At 38.3% G+C, this 13,479-nt stretch overlaps 1 protein-coding gene across 1 annotated transcript in view; it reads left to right on the forward strand.

The window, feature by feature from the left end:
* Positions 1–13,479, forward strand: part of Mgam2 (maltase-glucoamylase 2 (putative)) — an 85,211-nt gene that overhangs the window by 43,318 nt on the left and 28,414 nt on the right. The window contains exons 23-33 of the mRNA XM_041634956.1: positions 761–810; positions 2,238–2,405; positions 3,461–3,616; positions 5,249–5,476; positions 6,046–6,200; positions 7,219–7,387; positions 7,927–8,023; positions 8,440–8,552; positions 9,354–9,479; positions 10,881–11,009; positions 12,479–12,586. Coding sequence (XP_041490890.1) covers positions 761–810; positions 2,238–2,405; positions 3,461–3,616; positions 5,249–5,476; positions 6,046–6,200; positions 7,219–7,387; positions 7,927–8,023; positions 8,440–8,552; positions 9,354–9,479; positions 10,881–11,009; positions 12,479–12,586 — 1,499 coding nt within the window. The remainder of the gene's footprint in view (positions 1–760; positions 811–2,237; positions 2,406–3,460; positions 3,617–5,248; positions 5,477–6,045; positions 6,201–7,218; positions 7,388–7,926; positions 8,024–8,439; positions 8,553–9,353; positions 9,480–10,880; positions 11,010–12,478; positions 12,587–13,479) is intronic.

Consider the following 13,479-nt stretch of genomic DNA (forward strand, 5'->3'; position numbering starts at 1 on the left):
TTCTATGTCATTGACATTGCCAGCGAAATAAGTAGTATTGCATTTGGTTTCATTATTCTTTTCTGTATACTGTCATTAATATCAAGCAATACCTTTTTGCTAATAGCTTAGCAAGGCACTGTTTCAGTTACCATTGGAAAAGACATATCCAGTGTAGGTCTTGTGTGTTTTTGCTGTAAGATTTGATATGACTAAAACACATAAGCTTTAGGGCTGAGTGGAATTTGAATTTATTAATATTTGATACCCATTATTTTTTTAAAGATTTATTTATTATGTATACAATATTCCTCCTGCATGAACACCTCCATGCCAGAAGAGGGCACCAGATCTCATTGCAGATGGTTATGAGACATTATGTGGTTGCTGGGAATTGAACTCAGGACCTCTGGAAGAACAGCCAGTACGCTTAACCTCTGAGCCACCTCTCCAGCCCTTGATACCCATTATTGCTCTGCATGGAAGACACATAGAGATGAATGTGACATAAACACTGACCTTGACAAACTCATGGTATGACATGATAGAAGACTATAATGAAAGTCAAAATATTTTAAATGCTTACAAATGGAGCCTCAGAGTATCATGTGACATCAGAAGTCCGCTAAGGTTCTACATAGATTAAAAAAAAAAAAAAAACATAGGATTTTTGGATGAGTAGAGCTATGTGCAGAAGAATTCTCAATGAAGAGGATATAATTCCACAGCTCCTTTCTTTCCCATAGTAACCAGCACATACCCATCTACCCATCTCTTTCAGACACAGTGTTAGAAAGGAAGTACATTCTGTATGATTTCTCTGTTACATCTGTAAGTACTGTTTTCAAGAAACATAAATTTCACGTTTCTTATTGTGATTATGTTTTGAAGTTTCCATGTTCTACATATGCTTTTATTTCTCTGAAATTCATGCCTACATCTTAAATTAGTGCATGCTTTATTATGTAAGAAGCATCTGAACTGCTATGCAGAGTGAAGGTGTATTTTACAGTTCTACCACAAATATTTAAGTGATGCTGGTTCTCTGTATAATTATTTGCTTTCGAGGCTATCAGAGTTTTGTTTTGCTTTTTTTTTTACCCATTCTGTATGACTATTCCTTGTGACTTTAACTTGTTTTTTGATTTCTCCAATGACTAATTGTTTTGAAATGTTTGCATATTTCTCTCTTCCCTTTTCATTCTCTCTTGGGTGAAATATCACTTCTTTGTCCATGTTCTCATTAGCATGGCTTTTGGCATTGATTAACAGCTCAGTTGTAATGGTTTTTAAATGTCTGTGATACCTATCCTTCATTTAACATGTTTGCAAACACTTTCTTCTATATGTAGTTTTGCCTTTTCTTCCTCTTAAAGACTTCCGCAAAACAAATATTTAAATTTGAGTATACCTAATAATCCTTATTTTCTCTACTTGGATCATGCCTTTTGATATTCTCTAACAACTCTTTGTGGGAAGTTTATTTGAAGCTTTATTATCTCTATCTAATTCTATGATCTATAATGGACTAACAAGTCTATATACTAGACTTAGGTCAAAGTTTATCTTTTTGCCTGTGTAGTTCCAGGTTTTCCAGTACCTTTGTAGAAACAGCTCCCTTCCCCACACTATTGTTTTGGAAATCCTGTTAAATACCACTAGAGCCTATTTGTTTGAAGGGAATTGCATTCTTTGTCTGTCATTTTACTAAAATATGCCCCTCTCCCTCAGAGTCTAGTCCCACTGACTTCTGCACTGTTTCTATAAATAAGTCATTTAATTTCTCTATGCTTTATTATCTTCAACTGAAATAAATGGAAATTGCAACCTCACAACTCTCTGAGTCATCCAAGTGGGATAATATATGCAAGATACTTAAGCATAGTGTATGGCACATATTAAACATTCATAAAATTTAGCTTTAATTATTAATACAAAAACAAAAATTAAAAATTACTATGACACTTTTATGTGTGTATGATGTTTATGTATCCTGTGGGTTTTGTGTTTGCTTGGGTCTCTTTCTTTACTTTGTCACTACTTAAACATTCTGTAAGTCATGATGATATTTTCTGAGTAACAGAATCAGAAAAGAGGCAGTTAACCAAAGGAAGAGAGCATTGATGTCTGGGACAATACCTATCCTAGGTGTGGTCATTGGTCAATTTAAAGAAAACAGAAAATAAGGAGACAACTTGAATCAGGAGACATTGAATGTGTATACGAATCGCTAAAATGACTTTCTTCCCCCTCCCCAGAACCGCTTACAGGCAAAAATTATAAACAACAATTACGTGGATCCCAATGACCTCATGTTTACAGCCATCCTAATCTGGGGGATGGACAAAGAGCCAAGTGGTCTTAATGTCTTACTTAATGGCTCTACCACCCCCATTTCAAGCTACAGCTACGATCCTTCAACAAAGGTGAGAGATCATTACACCTTCAGGACTCTGATTGAAAGCCCTGGCCTGAGATTCTGGCAGCTTTCCTTTTCCTGCCTTCATGAGTTTGGATACTCACAGAGACAGTTTCCTGTTGAGATAGCCACCACAGCATTGAGAGGATGCAGGAGAAATGTGTGACCTCAGGTGTGAATCTTTTCTCTTGCTGGCATTAGGACGCTAAAGAAGACAAGAGTCGGTGTCTATCCTAACAGAAGATCTTTTTTTGCTAATTTAAAACAGGATAAGATAGTCTTAGTGGAATAGTAAAACTGAGGTTCAGTAAATTTTCCTGGTTCTGGGGAGTATTAACAGTTTATCCTTTGTTAAAGTTTGAATTACCCTTGAGACAGAGTCGGTGTTTTTCTTTGTTGCTATTGCTCTAAGCTATTTTTGTAGTATCACCTAGAAAGAAAGTGGGAGAAAACAAAAGCTGTCTCTGATCACTGAGTGACTCCCTCACCTGAAAAACTCACACAGAGCCTTTGAATTCTCGGCTCACTTTCTTAAGACCTAGGTAAACTGTTTTCCACCTGAAAATACACGTACCACAAGATAGGAAGAGACCTTCTAAGCAGAATGTGGTGCTGACCCTGGCTGTTCTGTCCCTTTGTGAGATCTTAGGCCTGCTATGACATGTATTGTGGAGACAACCATTGTACTCATAGCACTGGGTCACTTTATAGAGTTAATGTACATAACGTCTAAGATGACTGTCACAGTGCTTGGCTCATATGCATGCTCAGTAAAACTGATCTGTTGTTTACTGGCATCATTAGTTACACTGATAAACATCATACTGAAAGGATAATAAGCCTAAAACTAACACACGGTGACCCACACTCCTTAACATGGCTAAATTGTTCCACATTCCATACTTTCACAATGGCCCCAAAAGGTCAGGCATCAAAGAAGTTTCAAGTATTCTTAGGTGATGTTGGAGAAAAGGTTTGGTCCTGACTTCCCGGTGGTCAGCCAAAGCCATTATCTCCACAGCTCTGAGTCACCTGGTTTGTCATTGTCATTTCTTTCTGTAGGTGTTGGAAATCTATGACCTCATAGGACTGAAGCTGGGACAAGAATTCTCCATTGAGTGGACTCTTGCAGTCAATGACCTGGAGAAGTTTAACTGCTTCCCCGAGGATCCTGCAGTCTCTGAGGAGAGCTGCAAGCAACGTGGATGCCTCTGGGAGGTAATGTCCATTACTGACCAGGAAGTTGTAGAAACTTTGCACCAAGTAGCTGGCCACCTGGAAAGCATTTTGAAGAGGTTACTGACCTGATGGACATCATGAGGATGTGATGATAGGCATTTTTTGAATTCCTTGTGATAGGCGATGTGTGTGTGTGTGTGTTTCCCTCAGATACCCTGCTTCTAAAACAAATCTTTGCTTCTAAAACAAATAATTGCCACTTTAGCCTTATCATTCAGAAATCATATTTTTGTACTATTAGAGAAAATAAAGAGGATCAAAGGAAGGGGAAGAGGGAGTAAGAGCGTAATGGAAGGATGAATATAGACAAACTTGATTATATGCACTTATAAAAATATCACAACAAACTTATTATTTTTATAGTCAATATATGTTAGTAAAACCATCTTACCATCACAATATACACTATGAATTGAATAGTGTTGTAGCAAGAAACTGCTTGATTGTTTCTTGTCCACCCAGACCTGAATAATCACATAGAAACTAAATTAATTGCAGCATTTTTTGGCCGATGTCTCACGTGTAATCCCAGCTAGCTCTTACATCTTAAGTTAACCCATTTCTATTATTTTATGTGTCACCACAAAGCTGTGGCTTACTGGGTAAGGTTCCAGCATCTGTCTTTCTCCTTCAGCCTCTACATGGCGTCTCTTATACTCTGCCTACTCTCTCTGTATATCTCTGTTTGGATTTCCTGCCTGACTTTACTCTGCTAAACCATTAGCTAAAACAGCTTCTTTATTAACCAATGGTAATAAAACACATTTACAGCATACAGAGGAGAATCCCACATCACTGTGTAAATGAACAGCTTTTGTTTATTGGGAAACCTAACCTGAAAGTATAAGTCTTGCCCAATTGGGAATGATGAAGAGAAGAAAAACAGAAAAGGTTAGCAAGTGCACTGGGAACAGGAGGCACAAGGAGGACCCTACCTGAGGGTTATGGTGGCCGATTAGGCTTCCTGTTCCATCATCATTCACACTTCACTCCCTCACAGGAGTATGTGTGTGCATGCGTGTGTGAGAGAGAACATGTGAATGCATGTACACATAACGTGTGTGTTTGTGTGAGTTTAATTGGACCTGGCTCCTTTGCTATGGCTATTATAGCACTACTAACTCACTTAGAAATTTCCAATTTAATTATTCCCAGGTATAGAATCTTGAATTCAGAGACCAGGGTGTTGTGACAGGGTTGGTTCTTTTTTGAGGACCGTGAATGAGCTCTGTTCCATTATTCTGGTGGTTTGTTACCAATGTTTTCCATTTCTTGGCTTGTGTCATGTAAGATCTCCGCTTTCTTTTCTTTACGATGTTCTCTTGAGTGTATGATTGACTGTTTTTCTTAATTCTCCCACATAACATATACACTAACCATATTGGATTAAAGCCCACCCTAATGACTTCATCTTAACTTGATCATCTGCAAAGACCGTATCTCCAACATGTCACATGCACACGACCAGGGCTTAGGACTCATCTTTTTGTAGGGAGCATTTCAACCTCTTTCAAAGTTCTTAGAAGCTTACTGTGTTAACTGGCTTCCTCAGTAATTAGAGTCTCAAAATGCTGTGTAGAAGCTCACCAAGAATTCTTCCTACTATTCTAGCCCACCACTACTCCTGGAGTGCCCACCTGTTTCTACGACACCATTCCCCAGTATGCTGCCAGTAACGTTCAGTACCAGCCCACCGGCATCACCATGGACCTGACCCTTCTGGAAGACTCAACATCTGCTCGGGCAGCTCCAAGTGTTGTCCCTGATTCTCTTTCTGGAAAGATCAGCTCTCTGAAACTGAATGTAATTTACCATACAGAAAACATGCTGCAGTTCAAGGTAATCCTCATGTCACAGTTGCTGGTTCTTAACATGGATATTTTTTGACTCAAGATTTTATACGCATGAGATCACTAAAAGACTGTTAATGGCCTGGTATGGTGGTACATGCCTTTAATCTCAGTACTCAAGAGGCAGAGATGGGTGGATCTTTATGAACTGGAGGCCAGCCTGGTCTAAATGGAGTGTTCCAGGCCAGTCAAAGCTACACTGGGATTGTCACAAGCAAGCAAGCAAGCAAGCAAACAAACAAACAAACAAACAGACTGCTAATGCAAATCCCTATCTTACAAATTCAAAGGCAGGGGCCTTCAGACCTAAAGGTCAGGAAGGGAGGAGGTAGTTAGGAAGTGAGTTTAGCTCTACCACAGTTCTGTATCTTTTGTTATGATCAGTATTTGCATCACACACGTCATTAAAAACCCATCTCATCTCCTTGAACAGCATGAGTCTGCTTTCCGGGACTGGTGCTCACTCCCTTCCAACAGTTTTAGTTCTGCAGTGGGAACTCTCAGTCTGCATTAGCATCAACTAAAGATGCCATTAAACCTTGCTTTTCTCCTTCCCAGATTTACAGCCCCACTAACAAAAGATATGAGGTCCCAGTACCTCTGAACATTCCTGCTGAGCCACTTGGATCCTCTGAGGACTGTCTGTATAATGTCACAGTTAAAACCAACCCATTTGGACTCCAAATTAGAAGGAAAAGCTCCAATACTGTGATGTAAGCTCTGTTTATTTGGTCCTAATCAAAGTGATGGCCGATCTAATTGTAATGTTTCTAATCACTGCAAGTGAACCACTAATCTCTGAGACAACATATAATTATGAGCATGTTTGTCGAAGTGAGTATCAATTTCTCATAGTTCTTTAGGAAATTAATTTTTCTGCCAGTCACTAACTCAGAAAAAACAATGAAAGATTAAAAAAAGATGTGTCATTTGATTTAAGAAAAATAAAATATGTTCTGTTTTATATAATTACTAACTAGAACAAAAAACACTACTTGATAAGCAAGCCAGCTTTCATAAATCATGAGTCTGTTTTCCATTAAACATCATGAAGAAATAGCTGAAGAAGCAGGAGAGAGGGACAGAGGTCTGTAGAGAAAGAGAATTGACAGTCATCAATTATAAAATCTCTCAGGTCTCGTCCTGCTGTTGAAGGTCTGGAGTTTGCCTGAGAGGAAGTTCCCCACCCAGTAGAGATTGTCAGCTGCATGTGCATGTTTTGTTTTGTTTTTTTTTTCCTGTGTGTAGCTTTTGTTGATTTGACTGTGTATTCAGTATTCTTTTTCTGTCTTTAGGAAATTTCTTGCAATCTAAAACAGTTATTTTGAGAGTTTCACAGGTTACTGCACAGTCGTTTTGTAGAACTCACTAATAACTCCCCACAAGCTGATATACCAGGCTCTAAGAACTGGGAATAAAAGGATGAATGAGACGTGTTTTTTTCTCTCTCTTAATGAGCCCATGACTTCTCAAAAAAAGGACTCTTAGCCTTGCAAACCACAGGATACAGATGCAAACATGGAAACTTGGAGTTGTATTGTGACCACTGTTATGACCTGGTTCATCTCACAGCATTTGAACCTGGATCCAGATGTTCAATAACTGGGCGCTTCCAAGCCAGTTAGGCACCAAGTTGGAGGCTTTGGAGTGAATTAGGCACAGAAATGTGCTTTGTGTTTTTTCTGGCCTGTGATTTGTAGCTTAGCATGGAAGTCTGCTTTTGCATTGCAGTTGGGATTCTCAGCTCCCTGGCTTCACCTTCAGTGAGATGTTCCTTTCCATTTCTACTCGCCTTCCGTCTCAGTACATCTATGGCTTCGGGGAAACAGAGCACGCATCTTTCAGAAGAAACATGAGTTGGAACATGTGGGGAATGTTTGCTCGTGATGAGCCACCAGCGGTAAGGATAAGAATGAAATTAGTAGTCATGTTCTTTTTATCTTAATTTATTCAAATCCTTGTGTCCATAAGTCATTCTATATTCTTCAGCTTTTACTCATACTGACAAAATTATGCTCTTAAATCCTAAAGGGCATGTGACCTTATGCTCTCTTGCTTATAAAACATTTAATTTCTGTACTCCTGTGGAACAAGTTTTATTGACTTTTACCAAATATTACATTAAGTGTTCAGGTCAAAGTTTAATGAGATACTGTCTATGCCCGGCAAATATTTATAATGCTGAGGAAGACATAATGAAACAGTGATAGCATAGTGTAATCAATGCTCAGATAGGTTTATTCAATAGTGAAGGGGGCACAGAGTGTGAAGGACACAGATTATTTTGCTTGTGGTAGAAGACAAAGTCAAGCAAGGCTTCTGGAACAACACCATTGGTGAGTCCAATCTCCAATGTCGAATATAAATTCACTGTTCTCTTTGTGATATGGATATAATTTATTGGGGATTTTATTTGTAATTTATAGTTCTTTCCTATAGTACAAGAAGAATTCCTATGGTGTTCACCCTTACTATATGGCATTGGAAGATGATGGCAATGCCCATGGAGTGCTCCTGTTGAACAGTAATGCCATGGGTAAGACAGACATGCACAGTTATATGCCACCATAGACAACCGTGACCACCCTGTTAGAGTCTAGGTTGTTACTAGAAATAAGAACATTCAAGGGCAAGGAACATTGACACAAAGGCTATCACTCATTCATCTGTCAATTCAAGAGTTATTAAAAAGACTCCAGACCACATATTAAGTATAAAATTTTGCCTGTCCATGGTCCCTTATTTTGTGTGACACTTTAGCTTCTTTTCCATAGGATGATATAAGTTGTTGAGATTGTATAATTTATTTTAGGCACATGGAATTGATCTCGATCCCACTGCAGAGGAGGAAGATATTCAGGAGTGAGGGTGAAAATGGAAAAGTTGAGGAGAGATTCTCCATCAGGGTAACTATGACTCCTTACCAATTTGGCTTTTTTCTAATCTTTACAGATGTGACACTTCAGCCGACCCCTGCTCTGACATACCGCACCATAGGAGGGATTCTGGATTTCTACATGGTTCTGGGGCCAACCCCTGAACTTGTAACTCAGCAATACACCCAGGTTAGAAGCAAGCATGTCTACCCAAATAAATCACCATGTATTTGTTGGATATTGCTACCACGTTCTTAACACTGAGATAAGGTTCCTTTTGTTACTTTTATTCGTGAGTGTTCCTATGAGAACTGACTGCTATACTTCTTGCAATCTAAAACAGTTGTTCAAAGCGTTTTACCTTTATCTATTGGACAGTGGTTTTTGTAGACATCATTCATATGTTCACTGAAGCTGACACTCCAGACTTTAGAGGTACCGACTGCATCCTAATAACTCATGCGTCTCTTGATCACTTTCTCAGTAGTCTACTGAAGAGTCTCTGGTGAAGATTCTCTATGGTGGTCTCAGGCTTTCTGGACTAGTGGCTAAGCAAGGGAGGAGACCTCAGCTACAGTGTTTCTGTGCTTCACCTTTGTGATTCTACATTTAACTTCCTTATTTATCTTGAGTGGGAGCTCTTAGAACTCAGTAAAATTGTTCAAGTTTCTTCCTTAAGAAGTCTAGTAGGAGCTGAGTGGTGGTGGCACATGCCTTTAATCCCTCCCGAAAAATAAACAAAAAAGTCTAGTAGAAGATTTATTTATTTCTAGTAGTAGTATTTCTATCTAGTAGTAGGATTTATTTATTTCACTTAGACTACTTTAAAAAATATAGACTTTTATCTTTAACTAATTAACTAATTAGTCACTAATATTTTTAATTAATATAGACTTTAAAAAATAATTCTGATGTGTGACACGGTGATTAAGTAAATATATGCAACATGCAAGGATGAAGTGTGGTAATTAGCGTTTTATTTTATTCTAGTTGGTTGGTCGGCCAGCCATGCCTCCATACTGGGCCTTAGGATTCCAGCTGAGTCGCTATGGATACAAGAGTGATGATGAAATTGCCAGTTTGTATGATGCGATGGTGGCAGCCCAGATTCCCTATGTATGAAGCTCTCCCTCTGCTCTGGTTTTTTAGCTTACTTGTGTAATGAAAACAGATTTATACAAATTAAAGCTGTGATTGGTTTAGTAGTAGAAAAGCAGTAGTAGAGATTGTCTCTTGGAGAATGCTTTACATTTTAAACATGGTCCATTCTGAACCTTGATTTGCAAGGTTCATAACTAAGAGTTACATATGACTCCTTCAGCAGGCAGTGGGATGGTTGCAGGATACTGGCACTCACTGCCTGCCATTGGGAATAGTTTGCAGTAGTCATGACTTTACAAAATCCGAAATGGGCACCTTGGAGTGATGAATATGAAAGGAAGCAGCTTACAGATCTCGGCATGTATAGATCCCTAATCTAACTCCATAAGTAAAGTCTGAGAAACACAGTTAGCTGCTATCAAAAAGCGAAAGTACACACATGGCATGTTCTTTCAGCTTGTGTAATTGTCGGTTTCCTAGCCCTCCTCTTTCTTGACTTTTTGATCATCTCCTAAAATTTTGGAGGGAAATTAAGGATTACAAAATCAGCATATGGTGATCTTCCCACTGAAGATAATTTGATGCCTATGTATGAGCTGCACTTTTCCCTTTAAAAATACATTTTATGATATACTTGTTAAAGAGAGATGGAAAAAATATAAGATAGCAAGACAAAAAAAAATCCGTAGATCTAACTAATGCTATTAGTATGTTAGTTTATTCTTGTCTTAATTTTAGCTTTTCTACTTGTCTGCATTTTCCCAAAAGTATTTCACCTAGAGTCCTAAGACAACACAGGTGATTATCATTTGGGGGTTAAAAAGAAGTAGCTTGCGTTCTTTTTTAATCTGAATATTAACAAATTTACCTATTGTTCAGTGCTCTGGTGTTGACTGAGTTTCAAGTGCAGAAACTTGGGAACTGTGTAGAGGCAGCTGAAAAATAATATACTTCTATAGTGAATAATATACTTCTATAGTGAATAATATACTTCTATAGTGAATAATATACTTCTATAGTGAATAAATTCAGTAAGATCTACTGAAACAAACAAACAACTGCAAATCAACAATCTGTCGTGAGGGGAATTTACTATCTATCCTGGGATGTGCTCTGTTGGGCTTCCCAAGCCTGAGGTTTGAAGGGTTGGGAGGACAGGAATTGAGGGAGGGAACGGAGAGAAGGGACTGCAGTGGGAGAAGCAGTTGAAAAATATGGACATGTGAAATGCCAGCAGGAAGCAGAAAGCAATTTCAGCATGTGGAATTGAAAAGCGCATGCATAGAAGTGCGTTAGGAGATGGAATTTAGGAGGAGCCCAGATCAGGACAGCAAGCAGGGGCGGAGTCTGCAGAGCCCTGTGTGTACCTGGGAACTGTTGCAGGACACTGAGAACCTCGCCTGTTGCTTTCTGTAGGATGTCCAGCATGTAGACATCGATTACATGACCCGGAAGCTGGACTTCACCCTGAGCCCCAGCTTTCAAAATCTCGGTGCCCTGATTAATCAAAAGAAGACAAATGGCATGAAGTTTATTCTCATTCTGGTGGGTATGATGACAGACTTTGGGTCCTGTTTTTATGGTTCCAAAATAATTCCACTGGGAGAAAGGGAATGACAGCTACAAGAAAATTTCTTGTACATTTTGGCAATGTCCTGTGACACTTAAACATTTATTTTTAATTTTTTTTAAATAAATGAACTAGGAAAGAAAAGTGAAAATTACTTAAAGGGGTAAAATGTCTTTTTATTTTTTATAGCTTGATGCCACTGGAAGCCATTTATTGATATTTTTCTTTTACTAAAGCTAGAATTCTAGAACAAAAATGCTGAAAATAGCAAATAAAATGCTGCAGTGCCCCTGGCCGTGTCTCAGGGGTACAGCCATGTCTCAGGGGTACAGCCGTGTCTCAGGTATAGAGCTGTGTCTCAGGGGTATAGCTGTGACAGGGGTATAACCATGTCTCAGGAGTACAGCTGTGTCTCAGGGGTACAGCCGTATCTCAGGGGTACAGCCATATCTCAGATGTACAACCATATCTCAGGGGTACAGCCATGTCTCAGGGGTACAGCCATGTCTCAGGGGTACAGCTGTATCTCAGGGGTGATGAATTTTGGGACTTTATTGATATTCATTGAACCCACAAACAGATCCAGAATTCCACCTTACTTAGTTACTCACATGTGAATCTTTTAGCTTCCAAAAGTAGAGTATGGCTGTTGCTACTTGTTCATTCAAGTATCTGTTGAACACTGGGGTTTGATTTTCATCACTGTGGAGTTGTCAGGAGAGGGTAGATTCTATATTAGAAAATAAGACAGTGTTCTTTTCTTAGGAAGGCATTTATTTTAGTGGACTGAAGCAATCAAGAAACAAATATTAGAAATATAATCTCAGACAGTTATGAGCCAGAATAATATAGCAATGAGCTGGGTCAGCATGAGAAGCAATAGGTGGGGATTGCCATATTAGATGTGAGCAAGCTGGGCTACAGAATAGAATAGAATAGTTTGCTTTCGTAAGGCTTGCATGACGTCTCCTATTTGAGGTAATGTCTTACTAATCTGGCTTACTGGGAATTGTTTTTCAAATGTAACCATACAGAATTTATGATTAACTGTCAATATATTTTTTAATTCTTATTTCTCATTCCCCTCTTCCTTTTAAAATGGATTTATGTGTGATTGGAAAAGACTCACGTCATGCCATATCTCAGTTTCTGTAAATCCCCTCCCCCATTTCTTTAGCTATAGCTAAATATTAAAAATTTCATTTGATATGAATTTTTATTCCTTTTGAAAGAGATTGTCCTTAAGAACTATGCATCTTTCTTTGGGTACCTGTGGCAAATTTCTATTTCACTGATTTTGGTAATAACTCAGTTAAGACAAATCTCATTAAAAATATTAATATTACTTCTTGGATCACTCATACTTTCTGCACTATGAATTGTCAGTTTTGGGAGTGGGATTTCCCTGGATATATTTCACTCATATTTGTGATTTTAAAACTAGGATCCAGCCATTTCTGGCAATGAGACATCCTATCTACCATTTATTCGAGGACAGGAGAACAATGTGTTCATCAAATGGCCTGACTCCAATGACATTGTCTGGGGCAAGGTAAGGCTTGATAGAGGTATCTGGAATCCATCTACCTCACTAGACATTCCTATAAATTCTGTAAATATATGCTAGATAATGAATACATTCCAATAATAATAATAATAAGTCTTCCTAATGCTACTTAACAGTAAGTATTAGGCACAAAGTTACAGGTCAAATTCTCTAAACCATGGAACGTTGTCATTGCCTACAAATATTCTAATATTTCCATCTATTCATATTTATATTTAGCATGGTGGTTTTTAAAGCAAACATCAACAATCCCCCCAGGGCTCTGAGTTCTGTGTCTTTACCACATAAATTCAGAATGATCATTCAGCTTTGACTAATGATGCTTAATCAGATTTAACAAAAAAAAAATCACTAACTTTATCTTGTCACTTTGAATTCCTTTCTATGGGCTCAATCCTCATTTCATATGGTTGATAACATGGTAATTTAGGCAGACCTCTGGGCCCCAGATGATAGTAGCTCTTAGATTCAGACTCCCTTCTTAGACCTATTGTGCCTATTGCCCTTGATATGAGCTCTGATCATTTTGAACTCTACCTTTTCCCCTAACCCATTTGGCTGCACTTCAAGGCAGAAGCTGACCCATTTGCTGTCTTGTAAAGCTCTCAATAACTGGATTAGCTGTGTTATAGGAAGTGTTTCTGTGTTGTTATCCTCAGGAAGTACCACATATTAATTTTGTAAGAATTCTGTGAACTCTGAGAAAACAAGCAGTGTTTCCTACTGAAATCTCAGAATATAATGATTCTAGAAGAATGTTCAATAAGTGTTCTCTTGTGATTTACCAATATATGTATAGTTAATGTACTGCTGATTATGAACAAAATTGATTAATACTATAGATTGTTCATGCTACATATACTACTCAACAAGTATTG

Source organism: Microtus oregoni, unplaced genomic scaffold (genome assembly GCF_018167655.1).
Source record: "Microtus oregoni isolate MIOR12 unplaced genomic scaffold, Mior012 000046F_ref0000063, whole genome shotgun sequence".
Classification (NCBI taxonomy): Eukaryota; Metazoa; Chordata; class Mammalia; order Rodentia; family Cricetidae; genus Microtus; species Microtus oregoni.